Source organism: Bombyx mandarina, chromosome 08 (genome assembly GCF_030267445.1).
Source record: "Bombyx mandarina strain Sakado chromosome 08, ASM3026744v2".
Lineage (NCBI taxonomy): Eukaryota > Metazoa > Arthropoda > Insecta > Lepidoptera > Bombycidae > Bombyx > Bombyx mandarina.
Window position 1 is genome coordinate 1472396 of NC_143215.1, and position 20690 is coordinate 1493085.

A 20690-nucleotide genomic window follows, 5' to 3' on the forward strand; every position below is an offset into this window, starting at 1 on the left:
CCCCTGCTATCCTGAACCTTGATTGCGTTTACTTCTAGTGCTGATTGGCATTTTGCTATAGAAATATACCTATAAGAAATATATAAGTAGAAGAACTAGAAGTAAACGCAAAAGTAGTAGTTACTATACTAATTTAAGTTTGAAAACAGTATTTGTAGACAGTATTTTAGCTCTTAGCTTATCCAAACAGGAGGATCGCTCGTATTCGAATGTAAGAATTTACAAGAAATCAAAATAGTAAAAAAACAGACATAGTCGGTAAGTCAATCCTATGTATGTTAATGAAAGAGGCTGTCGATTCCCTTGTGAATTTTTAGTTTGGAATGATTACGAGTAAATATAATTAACACCAAGTCACCAAGGTAAGCTTTTACGTAAATAATTTATTTAATTCACTATGCCATGGTATTGTTATGCCGGTATGAGTAACGCCATCTGTCGCCGAATAGTCGAAACGAATATCGAATGATCCAGAATGCTAGAGAATTACAACGCCGTCTATTGACAGATAGCGGAAACTACGACTAGAGTTGTGAAGAATATTCTCGATAATTCTAGGGATGGAAAATATATTACTCAAATACATCCTGAACGCATTACTGCTTTACGGCAGAAATAGGCAGGGTGGTGGTACCCACCCGCGCGGACTCATAAGAGGTCCTACCACCAGTAATTACGCAAATTATAATTTTGCGGGTTTGATTTTTATTACACGATGTTATTCCTTCACCGTGGAAGTCAATCGTGAACATTTGTTGAGTACGTATTTTATTAGAAAAATTGGTACCCGCCTGGGATTCGAACACCGGTGCATCGCTCAACACGAATGCACCGGACGGCTTATCCTTTAGGCCATGACGACTTCAAATTTACTTACTTACACTTACACAGCTAATGAGCATCCCGTATTACAAACATCAAACCAAGAAAGATTGCAAATTTATTGTCTCCTGAGGCCCTGAGGTGACATCAATCGCAATTTAAATTAAAATCGGAGGTTTAAATGGTCACTGATGATCAACGGATTCGGAGTTTAAAATCTCAAAGTAAGCGGTTACTGGTAGTAGGACCTCTTGTGAGTCCGCACGGGTTTGGTCCGCACCACCACCCTGCTTATTTCTGCGGTGAAGCAATAATGCGTTTCGGTCTGAAGGGTGGGGCAGCCGTTGTAAATATACTTGAGACCTTAGAACTTATATCTCAAGGTGGGTGGCGCCTTTACGTCGTAGATGTCTATGGTCTCCAGTAACCACTTAACATCAGGTGGGCTGTGAGATCGTCCACCCATCTAAGCAATAAAAAAAAATCACAAGGGAGCGATTAAACCATGGGACAGGGCTTAAACTGTTCTTTACAAAATGGCCGCTCGAAATCAATAGCTGTTGTTTTGTGGTAAGCTCAGTAAGTGGAGATATTTATAAACTAATGTCCAAAATTGCATTTTGCAAGGCTCAAGTAAATAAAAACAAACAAACTGTTGAATTCTTTGGCTAGTTCCTTCATCTGATTATTTAAAGCATCAGGTTTTTTTTTCAATATATTGCCATATTCCCTCACTAAGCTTGCTCACAATTCGGTTTCTGATTTAGAACAAGTAGTTGCGGATTTTTCTCTTCAACAAACAGTTAAATTATTTTTTTCTAAATACAATTCACCCGTCGAATACTAATACTATATAATAATAATAATAATAATAATTATAATATACGATACCTAAATAAATTGGACAGCAACATTAACATTGGTATCCTACAGAAACAGGCAGCTATGCGCACATCAATTATACTTAGTAAGGTGCTTGGAGACACAGTATTCGTACATAACACACAATAACACTACACACAAAACACGCCACTACTGTCAGACATACAACAGCCACTCGACACACAACATTCATCAAACACAGAAATTCCAACAGACTCCACTCATACAACGGTAACACAACAGCCAACAACGCAGCGAGGAGGACGACGAGGAAGAAGAGGCACTACACTACACACGCTGGGGTTCTCTCCATCATTTAGTCATTTTTTATTCTTTTTTTTTTTTTTCACATAAAATTTCATTAAAATTTTGGGATATAGATATCTTTTTCCTGTGGGAAACGGGACGGGATATTTATCAAAGCCGACACAAGTAGAGGAAGAAAAAATAATATACTAAATACTAATAAGTACTGTCAGCTTAGTAGTAGGTAAGTACTGTAGGCTTAAGGCTTAAGTCTGTACTGTATGAACCATGAACCTACCTATTTCTACCTTCACTGTAGATTTTCTTTTGGAACGAAGTTCCTTATGGGACGATGCGGAGGGGTACCCTAACCGGGAAAAAACGTCCGTAACGTAAGATTTTTTCTATTTAGTTTGTTATCAACAGATGTCGCTGCACGTAAATTCAACAATTCCTGAATCGCGGTGACGAGATGTTACACAGTTGATAGACGTTCTCTTTGCTAAATCTCACTTACCTGGCGTAGCTGATACCGTGATCATGCAGGCGGTTCCGCCAGGGCGAGGCTGCTCCATTGCAATACGGAGTGGTTGACCCTTGCGATTATTTTTATTTTTATCAATGAAAAATCATAATAAAAAATGTATACCCGAATAAATTTTTTTTTTAATACCTCGAATAGAACTTAAAATTAATATTTTTATAATAAGGAACTTCGTTTCTATCCGGTGTCCCACGACACCACAAACCTTTTTTATTTTTTTATTGCTTAGAGAGGAGAACGAGCTCACGGCCCACTTTTTTATTGCCCTTGTAGGCAGACTAACATACGGCCCATCTGATGGTGAGTGGTTACCATCGCCCATGGACTTCAGTAATGCCAGGGGCAGATACTACCTGGAGCGTTCATCCAAAGTACGTTTCCAAATATCTTTTTTGTCACGTACCATTCGGCTTTGGAATGAACTCCCCTCCACGGTGTTTCCCGAGCGCTATGATATACCTTTCTTCAAACGAGGCTTGTGGAGAGTATTTTAAACGGTAGGCAGCAGCTTGGCTCTGTCCCTGGGCTTGCTGACGTCTATGAGTGACGATAACCACTCGCCATCCGGTGAGCCGTATGCTCATTTGCCTACAAGGGCAAAAAAAAAGCGCTTTCCAATCTCGTCCGTCTGCCGGTGTTCTCGAGAGGCTGTTTAGCCTTGGCTTGGTTCTCGAGAGGCTGTTTAACCTTGACTGGCGGATGAGCTGACGGGACCCTGTCTGAAAGAGTTTAATGCAGAGACGTTTCCTAAAAGATGTCTACCATGTTTCCTACTTATATATTAGATTATAGCAACTTCTTGGTAATTTAAAAATAATAAAATAAGTGTGTGCAGTAAAACTGTATTTCTTTAATTTAGATTTAATATTTAATAGGTATAATATAATTATAATCTTATAATTATAATCTTAACTACAGTTTATTATTTATTATTAATATATTATTATCTTAACTACAGCAATTTCAATCTCTTTAATTAAGAACAATAAATTAATCAAATTGATGGATATTTAAAAAGTAAGCTGAAGTGTTTTTAAAAGCATATATTAAAACGTTGGTGTATTTAATAGTAGATTCATACTCGACTTTATTTTTATTGCATTTTGAATAATAGAAAAGTGACAACAATATTTCGCAAAGCATAAACTTTTTACTCTTCCTTGTCTATTTAATACGAAGTTGCAACTTTTGTTAAAAATTGTCCCAATAGGTTCACCAAGATGTCTAAATGTGGCAAATAGAAATCGACGCGACGATAAGCTATGTTTTCCAAAACCCAAAACTACATTATAGAATAATAGTATACTAGGTATGAGCGTTAGGATATTTAATAAACTACCAAAGAAATTAAAAGACCTAGACGATTTTCATTTTAAGAAAAAGCTAAAACGTAATCTTTTTAGTGAAAATTATTATCACTAAATTATTTTCTTAGGGACGATATTCAAAATAAAAGGATTTATTAATTATTTGTTGAATTACATTCCCGATCCTGCGGACAGAATGGAAAGCAGTCGACGTCGCCCAAAACACGTCATCTCGGATCCTCCCGATCCACTAACGGTGCTTTTAGGTACTTCAAGCACCGGTCACCGTTCTCGTCGAACCCGTCGAACCCGTCACTAAAATTCGCATGTCAAATAATGACAAAGCATACACGCTGCTTATAACTTATGTAAAAACTCAGTTTCACTATGCTTAGCGAATAAGTGATTTCTTTCTTTCTTCTTTCTTCTTTCAATAGTTCGACCTATTTATATTTAAATATTTAAAAAGTTTATTTTAAAGATAATGTGGGCCTCATTGCCGTAGTCTGTGTCGAGCTGGAGCCAGTTTGAGGAATGCTTGCCGAGAGTCGCACGGACATGTCGTATCCCAGTGGGTTGGAAACTATTTAATCCGTGCGTGAATGGCAGGCATGAAATGTGAGTTCAATCTGTAGCTTCCTGAAGAACGGTGAAGAAACTGTATGATGCTTTCATTATCTGTAAATATAGGTATCAAAAGTTAATTGGCGTTGCCAAAAAAAGTCATGGATAAAAAGGCCGTATGTTGTATAGTTGATGTGGTGTTTTATTGAAACAAAGCAGACTTTAGATTTAGAATAAATTTGTATACCAAAATATATACATGACATAATTAAAATCGACGAGAATAGAACTTGGATGGCAAATGTCAAAGTTGAGATCTAAGTGTATTTACTATCTATGGTTGAGATTGTTGTAACAGTGTGCTGGACTTTTTGGCGGGAACGCGAGGAGGGAAGTTGTGTGATTTATTTTATTTTGTCTGTTTAGTGTTTCTTCAGCTTTAAATGTGTAATGACGGTGGTTTATTAATATCTGTGAAAGTGCACAAATGTGGGAAAATGAAACAAAGCCGCTGGACGTAGCTTCTCGGTATCCTCCAAAAAGTCCACTGAAACAGTCTCAGTAAATGACCACCATTTTACTGAGGTTATATTTCATCCCTTATCATCTCATCTCATTTCATTTCATTTTCACTCCGTAATAACATTTTTCATAAAAATAAGAATATAAATTAAAATAAGACATGACCTAAAAGTTTTAGTTCCCAGTTTACAAAAACCCTAAAAAAATAAAAATAAAATAAACAGTGTACCTACTCTGTGTTACCGCCATCTAGTTACGAAAATGGTAAAAAAATGCATTATTATTTGAGACCGTTGTATATATTTTAACCTGTGACAATATAATTACCGCCATAAAAGGAATAAAAAAGATATCTTCATTTTTCTTCAGTAGTATTTACTACTTAATTAATTTACAACATTTTAAAATTAGTTACGCACGTTCAAAATTGCATTAAGCATCGCGAACATATCCGTCTCCGAGAATTGTCGAGTGGTGACGAAAAGGTGTGGCCCTCAAAAACTGAAGCTCACATTCTACGAAGGGAACTGCAGGTCAAGTTAGTAGTGCACGGCCTTTTTCTATTCCTACCTCACAATTCTGTTAATTTATGAGCACGCTAACAGTGCACTTACAACAAAAAGACGCATTCGTGGCTTCACGTAATCAATGCTTAGCGTTGAAATGCTTAGTATAATTTTATTATGAACGTGAATTACTTATGCGTGAAATCGTCTTCTCGCATTAAAACTGTATAATCTCAAAACTTATTACTTTTACAGGAGAGTGTTTTAAAGGTTTAACATGTGATATTTTTAAATATTAATCATATTTACAACGTTAATTTTTTATTTTTTACCAGTTACATTAACTGTCTTTTAAAGTAAGATAAAACTATGTATTAATTTTCTTAATAGTAGTCAAAACATAGGTAAACAAAAAAAAACTAAAACTAGTTAAACTACGCTCTTTTGACAGTATTTATTAAAAAAATACTGGTGATACCAAATTATTCCGCATATTAACTCAATTTCGAATATATTTGGAAATTGTACACTTTTATTGCGAAAAGACGAAATGTCTTTAAGAACGACGCCGCAACGGTCTCTTGCCGAACAGACCGATGCTCTTGCTGTCTTTAAAAGACTACAACGTCTACTGAGGTTCTTAACTCACTGTAACAAAAGTTTCTAGTGAGAGGGTCGTGAAGCCTCCAGCTGTGAGTAAAGCCGGCTGCTGGGCGCGTATCATGATCACCAACAGTGACCGTTTGAGCGATGTGGGGAACGTGTACCAAGGACAACTATACGCTGCCGTTGCCACCTCCATACTCTGCAAAGAACGTAAAACAGAAATGTAGTTGACGTAAAACTTGTTTAGGCGCCTTGGTAAAATTTAATTCGCGACAGATTCGTTACGGCTAGAGAGAAAAGATACTATTTAGGAAAAGTGAGAGTGAGAAAATAGGCAGAGCGTCTCGCGAACCACTCGACCGTTGAGAGAGGGAGAAAGCGATCTAGGTCGTTGTTTCATAAACACAGCAGTCCCTATTACAAGAGAAATTTGATTTAAGCATGAATAACGAACTAAACATTCCAACTACACGATCCAGAACTATGATAGATGATATTTTCTATCGATATGTATTTGGAAAATTTTGAGTCTAGAATATTCATAATAATATATGTTCTTTTAGTCACTATAAGTCAATAGTAGGGTACCAATTGCGGCATGAAGCGATGCTGCTGTCGATACGTCGGAAATAAACCAAAATTATATTGTTAAAGAATTCATGTTCATATTTTTTGCAATTTCTCGCCCTACTATTCTCTCTATATCTCTCTTTCTCTGTCTCTCTCTTTTTCTCTCTCATGCGCATCATTTTTATTTTATTTTCGCTGTCGACCGGTATTATTCTGGAAGTATTCATAGGTTCTTTCTATTCTTAATTAAATTCTTTCTATTTCTAATTTATATCATCATTATCCTGCCCTTCTTCCAGTCACTTGGGGGTCGGCGCAACATGTTTTCTCCTTCCATACTCTTCTATCATATACCATTTCTTCGCTCACTCCCCTCTTACTCATATTGTCTTTCACGCAATCCATCAATTTCTTCTTTGGTCTACCTCTTCCTCTATATCCTTCCACATTCATAGTTAACATTCTCTTACCAACCATGTTTTCATTTCGTCTCATCACATGTCCATACCATCCCAAACGTGCACTCCTCAACTTCTCTGTCACAATCGCCTTTCATTTCTTATTTATATATCTTTACTTTAAAGTTTGCCTAAGCGTTCCAATTCTAGCGGTCGTTAACGCTGGGAATTCAAGGCAACAGATTACATACATCATGTGACAGGTGCCCCCCTTGATAGCCGAACGTGAACATTTCAGTGGACATTGCAAATAGAAAGGAAGCCATGGTGAACTTTCGCAGCATGTCTGAAGATTTTTCCTGTAAATACAAAAATGTTTTTGTAATAAACTAGTTAACTATACCAGAACCGACTTACCGTCGCGCCACTCTTCAACGGAGTAGAGTTTATTTGAAACACTCGGAAACTCTATACTCATCCATAATTCGCATCCTGAGGTATTTTTTGCTACATGTCGTCTGGATCTAGAATGTATTTTCCCCCATGGTATTTCATAAACGCTAAGTTCTTCTTCCATCAATGTTTGAAAAGCGCCATAAGCGTTAGGCAACGTTAAGCTTCTATAATTGTTGATGTCCATAAGCATCAGTGACCACTCACTATACGGTGCGAAGTATGAACATCTGCCTATTAAGAAAATTAACTAATGAATTAAGAAACTACATGCTGATAATCATTTTTGCTACCAACTCGGCTATATCCTGTAGAATCTGGGTTTGTTTTTGTTTAAATGTAGGTTAGTGGCTTGATTAGTTTGGAAATGTGTTATTTAATAATTGGTCCGGTAAAGTTCTATGGATGAAGATAAATTGCGGAAGTTAAAGATCTGTTTTAATCGTGAACTAGTGAACTGAAGGCTGATGAACTGAAGATACATTCAATTTCAGTTGCCAATATCCTCTACTTTGAAACGGTTTTGATATTTTATCTAAGACTATTGCGGTGTAGTATTTTTTCTACAGTAGGGTGGGTTTGAGCGAAGTACCAGGAGTGGTATGAATTAAGCAGCCGGTCAAAATTGTGGACCTTCACGGTCAAACAGAATGTCTTCTTACAATGGGAATATCAGGCCCAAACGTCGATCTAGTATCAACAACGTAGATCACGTTAAGCACCATCGCTTAGAAACGTAGTTTGCTTGCTGCAGCGGCTGCAGCCCAGCCTTTCGTGTATTCTGTTGAAACGCTTGGATCGGCCTTTACCTTGAGGGTAGGTATTTGTTGCTGATGCCGACGAAGAACATGTGCATCGGTGTTACAAGATGTGGGGCCTTCCATGTCGCTCATATCCCTGCTCCTCCGAAAGTTGTTTTGAGCAAATCTCTACTCCACAAATTAATAAAGTACCGATCTGTAGTGATCAGAAGTCGTCGTGGCCTAAAGGATAAGACGTCCGGTGCATTCGTATCTAGCGATGCAACGGCGTTCGAATACCGCAGACACGTACCAATTTTAATGAAATACGTACTTAACAAATGTTCGCGACTAACTTTCATGGTGAAGGAATAAAATCGTTTAAGATAAATGGAACCCGCAAGATTATAATTTGCGTAATAACTATTGGCAGGACGTATTGTGAGTCCGCTCGGGTAGGTACCACCAGCCTGCCTTTTTCTGCCGTGAAGCAGTAATGCGTTTCGGGTTGAAGGGTGGGGCAGCCGTTGTACTTTAAAAACTAAGACATTAGAACTCATATCTCAAGATGGGTGGCGGCATTTAGGTTATAGATATTTAAATGCTGCGGTAACCATTTAACACCAGGTAGGCTGTGAGTCCGTCAGCCATGTAAGCATTAAAAAAATAATTAAAAAAAACAGAGCAAAAGGAATGACTCGATTTTCCATTAATTATTCCTCACCACAGCCAACTGGTACGCAGTTACGCAAATGATCACTACTGATGTCAAAAGTTGAACTAATAATGCAGGCGAAAAATGGTTTTGCAGTTCAGAAATACAGTCTAATATAGCTTGGTGCTCGATGACGTATTCGCGGATACGTTTCGTGACGATTACCTCTTCATCTGATGTCAGTTTATTCTGAAACATATTGTGTAATAATATTAACGTTTGTCCACTGATACATAGTAAATAAACGAATATTTTACGGCTAGCTGCTCCAATAGCACCCCATCTCTCACCACAACCAGCGCCCGAAGAGCGAACAAAAGTAATCCAGTTTTATTCGGAGGCCATTTGAAAAATGATAACGTTTTAATCCCCTTCTAATTAGTAGAATACCTTATCATTGCTTGTAACAAAATACCTGTATACTTCATTTTTGATAAAAAAAAAATGTGTCTGTCAATGTAAAAATGGGGTAATGTTATGAATTTTCTGTATATTATAGGGGACTTGAAATTTTTCCAAACAAGAATTATACAATCTTACCTTGACATTACACGGCAAATCATCGCAGATCGTTTGCAAAGATAGTCCCACTAACTTCACTCTGCAGCGACAAACAGCGATCATGGACAGCATTATTATGTCCACTGTTATTAGCAGTGATGCTATGACGGCAACAGCTTATAGTCTTGACAATATATAAAAAAATTAACAAAGTCTATGCCATTTGCCAACAGTGGCCCAGCAAGAGCAGTGTTTCGCAGAATCTAAGACCGGATCGGAAACGCGACCCACTGAGAAGATCCGGCGAGAAATTCAGTGGGCCTTGGTCTATGGCTTAGTTTACTCGTAAGACCCTTTGTCGCAAGCAATGGGTTCGACGAGAAAGCCCGACTCGCTACCAGGGGGTAGGTAAGAAAAGAAATCAATACGTGAAATATACCTGGTGAATCATAATGATTTCGTATGCTGGTGACCTCTTAATGTCGAATGGATACCTAAAATAAAGAAATAAATGGAACCGCATTGTACTATTTTACACATTACACTGTAGCACATACACATACATAGTACATTGTAATTATTTTTTAAAGATTAATCTATTAGTGGGTAGTTGTGTGTTGAAACGAAAATACTGTGTTTTTGTGGAAATTGTGTAAAATAAGAAAAAAATACGGCACCATTATTTATATGATTTATTCTAACAACTGATTGTACCTACCAGCTGGACAAGTGTTATCCTTACAATTAATTACTTCTACACACTTCACTGCTCTGTTACTATGAATCCACTTGAATCTTCACTGGCTGAGATGTCAGAGCTGTTTAATGCACGTATGGCGAAGTTCGAAGCCCAGCTCAACAAGTCTCCAGAACCATCAACCACATCATCAAGTTTGGCATTGGAATTTTCGTCATTTCGGGCATTCATTACTGAGGCACTTAATAACTTGCAACAGCAGGTGGAGATGCTCGCGCGCATGCAGGATAATACAGAGACTCGCAGCCGTAGAAAAATGTTGATCATTCACGGAGTAGCTGAGACTAAGGGTGAGCAAATTGAACAGGTATTGTCTAATTTCATAGGCAGTCATCTTGCTTTGGCCGAGTTCTCCTCAGCTGATATTAGAAGATGTCACCGTATGAATAGATTGTCAACATCCGAAGGCTCTCGTCCCATACTGATAAAATTCCAAACGTATGAAATGCGCAGTCAAGTTTGGTTTTCTAAAACAAAACTAAAGGGTACCGGCTTTACTATTTCGGAGTTTCTGACGAAAGCGCGGCACGACATTTTCATGGCTGCACGGAGTAGATTCGGCATGAAGAAGGTCTGGACCAAGGATGGCTGTGTCTACATTCTGGGAGCGGATGGCATCAAACATCGCGTCGTTACACATCGAGATCTTAATCATCTTCAAAAGAACACATCGGAGGCAGTCCCTGAGGTTGATGCTCATAAGCGTGCTGTTACAAAACCGGCTGTGGTAAAGGCAAAGCGCGCTGCTGCTAGAAAGTGATAGTGATAATCTTGCTTCTTGTTTGTTTCCTTTCTTGTGTATAACAGGATTAACAGGTGACAAAGTGAAATTAACTTTCCTTATAAACTTTTTAATTATTATTTTTTATGATTTTTTTACATTTTATCGTTAATTTTGTTTATAATTTATAATATTAATAATGTAGTATTAATTTCAAACTACCTGTTTTTTGGCTTATAAGTACCTAGCCTTTTGTCGGTAGGTACATTTAATTTTAAATTTAAATATTTGAGTGACAGTGACAGTGCATGATATTGACAATTTTTAACTGTCAACTTTCAAGTGGCAAAAGGATCTTCGTCTATACAGCTAAATTACACGTATTAAGTTTAAAGCGAAGCTTAATAAAGAAAACGTCGAGATGAATTTAAGTATACTGTAATCTTTTCACTGCTACTCATGCTTCTGATTTGTATTTCTTTAATTTTAGTTTCTTTTATTTATTTATTTTGTTTTCTTTTTTTCTTTTTCTTTTGCTTTGTATTTACTATTTAATGTTTTCATTTTCTAATAAGATTATACTACCTAATTGCTACGTATATTTTATATAGGTATTCTATTTTGCTACTTTGATTTTCTTTTATTTTGTTATTTTGTTTGTCTTTTGGCTTGTTTTGTCTCTATTATAGTTAAATTAATTTTCATAGACACTTTCCCAGTTGGTGGGTATTATTAATTTGTATATATATTCATAACCGTATTGATATTTTGATATTGTGTATAATATATATATATATATACTTTCTCTACTTATATGCTCAACTCAACAGATACAAGTGAATCTGAAACTTTTTATTCAGCAAACAGCGACAACAGCGATATTAGTGTGCCTTCTTTAGCAGAAACATTGTCTTCACGGTTCTCTGGTGTTCCTAGGAATTTTAATGTCGTTCATATCAATGCCCAGAGTATTCCGGCTCATTTCCCTGACATGCTGGCAAGTTTTGATTCTAAGAATATCCATGCTATACTTGTGTCAGAATCTTGGCTTAAGCCATGTCTTCCGTCTACATCTTATACCATTCCTGGTTTTCAACTTTTTAGGAACGACCGTATTACTGGTGGCGGTGGTGGCGTTGCCATTTATATCCGTTCATATTTTAATTGTACAGTTGTTAATGTATCGGCACAGCCTACAACGCCATGTGCGGGCGAGCACTTATTTCTTGAAATAGAACTTCAACACACGAAGATGCTACTTGGTGTTTATTATTGTCCTTCGTCAAGTATAGATTTTTTTACTTCTTTTGAAACTTTGCTAGAAAACATAATGCCTTCATATACTCATACCATTATCATGGGTGACTTTAACACATGCCTCCTTAAAAATAATTCTCGCAGTACTTTATTTCACTCGATGATCGAATCGGTAAATTTAACTATTCTACCGTTGAACTCGACACATCATTTTCCAAACTGTGCTCCTTCACTTCTTGATCTTATTTTCGTTACTTCTCTTGATTACGTGGCTGACCATGGACAATGTTCAGCTGACGCTTTCTCATATCATGATCTCATTTTCGTCTCATACAAAGTACGACCTCCTAAGGCTAAGTCAAAAATTCTTCTGCTGCGCAGTTTTAACGGTATGGATATTGAAAGTCTTCGAGAAGATGCAGGCAGCATTGACTGGACTGCTTTGACGTGTTCTACCTCAATCAATGAGAAAGTTGATCAGTTCAATGCAAAATTAACTGGTCTATATGACAAGCACGCACCATGTCGACCAGTAAGAATAAAACATTTGCCAGCGCCGTGGCTTACTAATGAAATTAAAAGTATCTTAATCAAGAAGGCGGCTGCTAAATTAAAATATAAGAAAAAACCTACCCTCGAAAATGGCACAAATTATCACCGCATCCGTAATCACTGCAACAGGGTGTGTAGGGATGCACAACGCCAACATATCCATAGTGCTGTCGAAAATGGAGATCCAGCTAAAGTCTGGAAATTTCTTAGATCACTGGGGATTGGAAAATCACAACATAACACTCATTTATCTCATTCGAGTATTGATTTATTAAATCAACATTTCTGTGCGTCATCCGATTTTGATGGGACAACTAAATCAAAAACATTAAATCATATTTCATCTCTTCCAGTCCCAAATTGCTCTCCATTTGTTTTTAATCACCTAACGGCTTGTGATGTTAAGCGGAGCATATTATCTATAACTTCCAATGCAGTTGGAAGTGACTGTGTCGCCCGTAATATGATCCTTCCTATCCTGGACCAAATCCTTCCCGTTATCTGTCATATCCTCAATCACTCATTATCTAGCGGCATCTTTCCAAAGGCTTGGAAAGAAGCACAAATTACACCACTGCCAAAAAAGTCGAATCCTATATCCTTTTCAGAATACCGTCCAATTTCCATTTTACCGTTCCTTTCAAAGGTTTTAGAACGCTTGATTCACAACCAGCTCAATGAGTTTCTTACAAGGAATCAGCTTTTAAACCCTTACCAATCCGGCTTTCGTCCTGGTCATAGCACAGTCACAGCCCTGGTGAATATTACGGATGCCATCAGACTTGGCATGGAGAGTGGGAAACTGACGGTGTTGGCATTGCTGGATTTCAGTAATGCATTTGGCACCGTTGATTTCGACATACTTCTAGCCATCCTTAGCTCCATTAACATATCTCCGACCGTGGTTGATTGGTTTCGAAGTTACCTGTCTGGTCGCCGACAGCGTATTCACTGTGAGAATGCCTATTCTTCATGGTGTGAAACGCACGTAGGTGTACCGCAGGGTGGCGTTTTATCCCCTTTACTTTTTTCAATTTTTATAAATTCTATTTCTATACAACTTACTTCTTCCTACCACCTGTATGCAGATGATCTACAGATCTATACACAAACTTCTTTGTCAGAACTGACCAACGCGATGAAGACGCTGAATAATGACTTATCAATATTATCCCGTTGGAGTAATTCGCATGGATTGAGGGTGAACCCGTCGAAGACACAGGTCATTGTTGTCGGCAGTTCAAGATTGTGCTCGAAAGTGAAATGGTCGCAGCTTCCGGCTATTTTATTTGATGGCGTACCAATTCCTATCAGCGATACTGTGAAAAATTTAGGAATCTTAATTGATAAAAACCTTTCATGGAACGCTCAGATAAAAGAGGTTAGCCGGAAGGTGTTTGCAACAGCTGGATCTTTGAGACGGTTACGAAATTTTCTTCCAACTGCCACTAAAACTGCGCTTGCACAATCTCTCCTTCTTCCAATTCTTGACTACGCCGATGCCAGCTATACTGATTTAACTGAAACACAACTTGATAAACTTGAGCGGCTACAAAATTTCTGCATAAGATTCATATTTGGTTTACGGAAATATGATCATGTATCTGAATTTCGCACTAAACTCAAGTGGTTACCAATTCGCCTTCGCCGCAATACTCATGTCCTTTCATTACTATACTGTACTCTCTTTAACCCCCATGCCCCCATATATCTCAAAGAACGTTTCGAGTTCCTACGTGATACGCATAATTTTTCCCTGAGATCATCGGATAGCCTGAGACTGAAAATGCCGGCGCATTCATCATCATTCTTTGATCATTCATTCACCGTCCAGGCGGTTCGATTGTGGAATGCTCTGCCGGATGCAGTGAGAAGTGCTCAAACTTTAAACTGTTTTAAAAGAATGGTGAAGGAACACTACTTATCTTCTTAGTGCTGTTTGTTTGCATCATCATTTATTATTTCCATACTGTTGATGTATTATGTGTATGTAAGTATATTAGTATGTATTGTGTGTAAGTATGTATATTGGTATATAATAATAAGTATATATTTCATATTATATGTAAACGGTATATATTTTGTTTATTGTATGTATATATTTTCTATAACGTATTATCTATAGTACACCGCAACATACCTGCTATATTTTTTTATATTTTCCAGAATTTCTATAAATTATACGGTTGTCTGGAAGAGATCGCTTTTAGCGATAAGACCGCCTATTGTACAAATTTATCTGTTTTCTGATTGTTTTTTTGAATGTAAATTGTGTTTTGGTGTGCAATAAAGTGTATTCTCTCTCTCTCTCTCTCTATTATGGCACCTGATCTAATCATCTTTGCTAGCGTGACCAATATAAGTACATCACAATGTGGATGCGGCTGCTTAGCTAGAAGCATGGAATCAAAGCTTTGACTAGAGTATTGTGAGTCCGTACGGGTCGATAATACCATCTTGCTAATTTCTGTCACTACACAGTCTTCACTTCCAGAACGAAGGGTTTAGCAGCTGTTCTCCATAGTTAAGACTTCGAATTCGTGTCTCAAAGTGGGTGGTATCATTTCTGTTATGATTTCTATGGGAGTTTACATATTTAGTTCGACATAAGATATTTTTTCTTGCTTAGATGGGTGAATGAGCTCACAGCCCACCTGGTGTTAAGTGGTTATTGGAACCCAAAGACATCCACAACGTAAATGCGTCACCCACCTTGAGATATAAGTTCTAGGGTCTCAAGTATAGTTACAACGGCAGAAATAGGCAGTGTTGTGGTACCCACCTACGCGGACTCATAAGAGGTTCTACCACCAATAAATACCTACCAGTCTTACCACCAACAAATAAGATAATTAAAACGAAACATATACTTATACTCATACCAAGTAATCATGTGCAATTCTCCTTTTGGTGTGCTTAAGAACCAGGCAATGACAGTACCGACTCCAAAACAAAAAAATACTTTCATGAACGCATTTGTTTCTCGATCGATTCTTAAAAGAAAAGAATATTTTGGTATTAATATAGAACTTAATTTTGATGTAACAAACTATTCTATAAAGTGCATTGCAAGTGCAAGAGCTTGGCCCTCATCGTTAGCAAGATCCATTGCCGATCTCGTGATTAAAGGCGACCGCATAGACGAACGGATTTTTTATGTAGTCTTCACTGGTAGAGAGTTTAATCTGCAGACGAACGTATGCGTTCATGATTTATGTTGAAGAAAAAATATAATAATATTAATTAAGCTCTGTAACAGGGAGCTGTTATGTTTTCAGCCCCAAAACGGTAAGCCGATTTTGAGGAAATGCAATTTCTAATTGGTTTGTTAATCCTTTATCAGAAAGGATACAGGTATAGGCTACTTTTTAACCAGCCGCTGAGCACGTAATATCGCTCACGCGATATAATACATATTTATGTATACATAGCTTTTATCGCGGACTTTGAGTGCTGCGACCGAATCAAGAAATTCCGTAACGACAATAAAACCTAACACCCCCCACTCCACCTAACATGTAGCTTGTGTTCAACACATACACACGCTACGCTTGTGGAGTGTTTGTGAATAAGCGCGCGGCTTGACGCCGCACTGCATGCGCATCATGAAAACTCCCCATCTCTCTCTCGCGCGGTCTAGCTTAAGAGTGTGAAGGGGACAGTTAATGTTTTGCTTTTGTTAATGTTTATAAATATAGCGTGGTCTTATTTTATTATTGTTTTAATATTAAATTATTATTGTCTTATTATAAATGCATAAGTTGATAAAAAATGCTATGCAATAGCTTTACAGCGGCAATCCCCAAGTGCCACACGTGTTTTTATAAATATGTACTTACTCGGAAATAATCTTCTTTCCTTCCGCTCTGGTCTCAGACCTTAGGGTGTCGTCATTTTTCTTAAGAATATTTGCGAGATCTTCTCGTTTGAAAAAGAACACGGCAATTTTGGCTGACAATGCTAGGTTCGTTCCTAGCACGAGTCCCACGTCAGTCATTAAGTTTAAATCGCCCCATACTAATATAAATGATATTATTTGAGTGGTGATGAAGAACCCTGCGAGAAATATGTACGGTAAAAGGAATTTTAAGCAATACTATAGACGGAGAAGTTAAAGGAGGTCTTAGGGGCATGCTTGATGCAGGCTGCTACTAAATGGTCTGAGCCTGGAGAGGTAAATGATGATATTTTGCGTTTTAAAAAATTATAATAAAATAAATAAAAGTTATAATTTGCGTAATTACTGGTGGTAGGACCTCTTGTGAGTCTGCGCGGGTAGGTACCAGCACCCTGCCTATTTCTGCTGTGAAGCAGTAATGCGTTTCGGTTTGAAGGGTGGGGAAGCCGTTGTAACTATACTTGAGACCTTAGAACTTATATCTCAAGGTGGATGGCGTATTTACGTTGTAGAAGTCTATGGGCTCCAGTAACCACTTAACACCAGGTGGGCTGTGAGCTCGTCCACCCATGTAAGTTTTTTTTTTAATTCTATTTTGCCTTCAACTACTGCGTTTTTCGGGATATCCAAAGCTTCATGTATACACCCGGTACCCGATATATGTTATTAATGCTACGCTTCAGTTCTTAAAAGAAATTGATTTGGACAATGATTTATTTTATTCTTTATTCTATATTTCGTCTAATTTTAAAGGTGATTTAAAATTATCGGACTATGTTTATTTATCCATAGATTAGAATTAAATTAATTTTCTTTATACGCCCATGTAAATAAAAAAAATGGGCTCGAGGATTTCCAATCCATTGGAATACTACTACCATATTTTGCTTCAGTAATTTTGGAGATGTGACAAAATGTTAGACATGATTATATACAAATACGATTGTTATAGATTCAACAAAATATGATTGTCATTATTTCAACAAATGTACAGACCCTTAGGATTTAGATACAGATATTTAAAAAGTAAATCAGACGTCATAATACCAAAATGCCCACTTGTGTCTCATAAAACTTAATCCCATTTATTATTAATTTAAATTGCTTACCAATAAATAACATGAACATGAACACAGAGTATGCCTGAACTAATAGTTTTTGTCGTCTCCCTGTAAGTTCATCAGGGATGAAGATGCCAATATATCGACTCCAGTTCAGAGTGACCTTCAAAGCGGAGATGAAGTTATCGAAGACTAACTTCATGATGGATCTAGGATGAAATGAAGGATATCAGGTTTGAATGTTTTCATAAGCTGGTGAAGAACTATGCATAGCATACATAGCATTCAAGAGAAATTCAAGATCATTACGGAATCGAAGAATCCGACAGGTCCAAATATGCTTTTATATAAGGGCGGCATTCAATCATTTCTTTTACACCTTTTATTTAGAAACTAGCGACCCGCCCTCGCTTCGCTTCGGAAACATTAAAACAAACATGAAACCAAAAAAATAAAATAATTTTTTTTTTAAAAAAAGTAGCCTATGTTCATCAGGGACAATGTCGGCTTCTAATGGAAAAAGAATTTTTCAAATCGGTCCAGTAGTTTCGGAGCCTATTCGAAACAAACAAACAAACAAATCTTTCCTCTTTATAATATTAGTATAGAATACACATACATTATTATATAATTCTAATTAGATTCATCACTTAGCCTTTTGATTATAGTAAACACAACATCAATAGTCCTTTGCAATATTCTGTATCCCGAAATTTCTTCCCAAATAATGGTACAACAAATTTCATGAAGAAGACACTAAAGAAGTGTGTTAACTTACCACGTTCAGAGATTAACTGGTTCATTTTCATTTAACTCCTAATCAACTTCATAAGTTGGCATTTAACTTGTAATTAACAATTCAGTTAAATAAGTGGGAGCTATTATACAATTAAATTTAAATGAAAGCTGCCGTGTGCAAGTTACATAGTTTGAATTCGCAAACTTGTTATTTGAAATAAAGTAGGAATCATTATATTTCGTCGTTTAGCTATTGATTCCGTGCAAGTCAAATTGGCTTCGTTATTAGATGAGACAAAAAACTCGAAGACCAGTAATATGGGAGCAGCACAGGAATTTACCGACATCCTTAGGAAATACTAGCCGTACACGCCCGCTTCGCTGGGAATTTAATTAACATTATTATTTATTGTCATTATCATTAGGGAGTCCAACACTCATATAAATATTAGCCTATCCATTAGGTACATGTATTTTCTACACGAATTTCAAAATTCAAGTCAATCGGATGCATGGTTCAGTAGTTATAACGGAACATCCGTAAAAACCACTGTAGATTTATATATTGGTAAAGATTTAGTTTCTTGTGACTGTTGTATGTGTGACTGTGACATTACACATATGTATTAAATGTATGTATTTATCTAGTGGTATTGTAAATTATGAGCACATTTCATTTTTGTTCAGAATTCAACTGGTCCACGTGTCATTAAGCCGAGGTCTTGACTCCGCTGTCATCGTTGATATCACGATTACATTAAAATATCAGCTGTCTAAGCCTTAAAATCGGTTACTATGCCAGAAGAATTTTTGGCGCTTCATAATATGGCTGATATGTCTCAATGATGATGGTGTGGCACTCATAATACGGAAGTCCTGGGGTAGTTTGCTGAACCAGGGAATGCTTGACTACAATCAGACGCTCTCCAAGTGGCAGATAAGGGGTCCTATGGGTATCTTTCAAACAGATATAGTGAGTCCTTTTCAGGATCCTGTGATGTTATGCTTCAAAGACTCATAGACCAGCACCGGGATCGAACTAGCACATCGTGACGGCGATCATTATGGCTGACTTCAATCATTTTTGTCGACGACTTTGTCAGGCAGGCGTCCTTGGAGTGGTTGACCGTTGTCACTCCTCCTAGTTCTCCCTGGTTCTATCCTGGGAGGGGTTTGGACGCTCGGGCAAGAGTTCATCTTAGTCATTTAATGGATCCATTAAATTACCACCTTTCGGTCCGTATTGGCGGATCTCTTCGACGCAGGAATCGCGTAAGAGATTCGGCCCCAGGTCAAAAAAAGCCAAAGTGTATTTTAATAATAACAATCACGTAAAAAATAATAATTAGGTTATTGTGTTTGTGCAAGTTTCTACCGCGAAGCCAACAGGCATTTTGGTTTGAAGGGTGAGTAAGTAAGCACTTGTTGAGTATCAATTAATTAGAACAAGTTATGAATTCACAAGGAAAATCGACAGTCTTTTGTTGTAAATTATGATTAGTATACTATATTGTGACTATATGTACCTTTTGATAACGCATTAAAATACCAGTTTTTTGTTGATAACTTACCTAATTTAACATATTTTATGGAGTTGGGGTTTGGTGCTTCCCGCTTCCATATGTTTAACCCACGATACCCCACAAGTCCCTAAACGGGAGCCGAAAACATAAACGATGGTAGGACCATATGCGACTGGCTGGTGACTAGAGTCCGCCGCCAAATAGACTGACTATGTTCCGCCGCGTGGGCTGAAGAGCCAGTTCTATTCCTTCCCTCTCCTCTTTCTCATTGGGGGTAAATCTAAATGATTCTTGAAACATGCGGAGCAGACGTACGTGTAAGCTCGTGGAACGTGGATTGTTTGACGGAGCCATAGGGAGACCCAGTGAGACGATGTCCGCCACCGGTCAGTACCTGAACCCGCGTGCCACTATTAAATTTCATCCCAGGAAGCTGTCGTGCGGTCGTTGTGCCGGAGTCGTATACCGGAGTGGATCCCGGCGATCGTACACAGGGTGGACTGGGCCGTTCCATGCCCTGGGTCAGCCTTTGACGCAATCCCTGGTCGAGCACAGACTGGGTTCCGTCAGGTATTGCATTGGTCTCACCTGGAACATCCTAACACTCCCAATCCCACTCTTCGAACCAAAACAAGAAATGAAAGTCAAAAGAAGAAAAAAGTGTTTCACCGGCGCTTCCCCGTTCCACATTTAATGTAGAATTCAGCAATGTTAGGGGCTACAGGGCAACCTTGACGCCGCACACCACCACATTGAGACAACACAGCCTGCTCTACAAATCTAACATAGTTCTCTTTCGTTAACAGA

At 37.7% G+C, this 20690-nt stretch overlaps 1 protein-coding gene across 2 annotated transcripts; it reads right to left on the reverse strand.

The window, feature by feature from the left end:
* Nucleotides 1-3478: 3478 nt before the first annotated feature.
* LOC149502411 (4-vinylanisole receptor-like) lies at nt 3479-18469 on the reverse strand. Of its 2 annotated transcripts, none has more exons than XM_089729385.1 (9): nt 18401-18469; nt 17671-17831; nt 16503-16719; nt 15546-15656; nt 9816-9870; nt 8885-9064; nt 7219-7326; nt 6043-6198; nt 3479-4479 (listed from the first exon to the last, which is right to left on the reverse strand). In XM_089729385.1, exons 2-9 carry the CDS (start codon nt 17822-17824, stop codon nt 4426-4428), a joined length of 1035 nt encoding a protein of 344 aa, XP_089585511.1. In that variant the 5' UTR covers nt 17825-17831; nt 18401-18469; the 3' UTR covers nt 3479-4425. The 2 variants fall into 2 exon arrangements, with proteins under 2 accessions (XP_089585511.1, XP_089585510.1); XM_089729384.1 differs by lacking the exon at nt 18401-18469 and adding an exon at nt 18242-18370.
* Between the last annotated feature and the right edge of the window lie 2221 nt (nt 18470-20690).

Coding starts and splice junctions, on each gene's coding strand:
- LOC149502411 (XM_089729385.1), bottom strand. CDS start 17,824: ATGAAGTTAGTCTTCGATAACTTCATCTCCGCTTTGAAGGTCACTCTG. Junction 9,065..9,815: donor AAATCATTATGATTCACCAG/GTATATTTCACG, acceptor AATATGTTTCAG/AATAAACTGACATCAGATGA. Junction 4,480..6,042: donor CACTAGAAACTTTTGTTACA/GTGAGTTAAGAA, acceptor CTATATTTACAG/ATAATGAAAGCATCATACAG.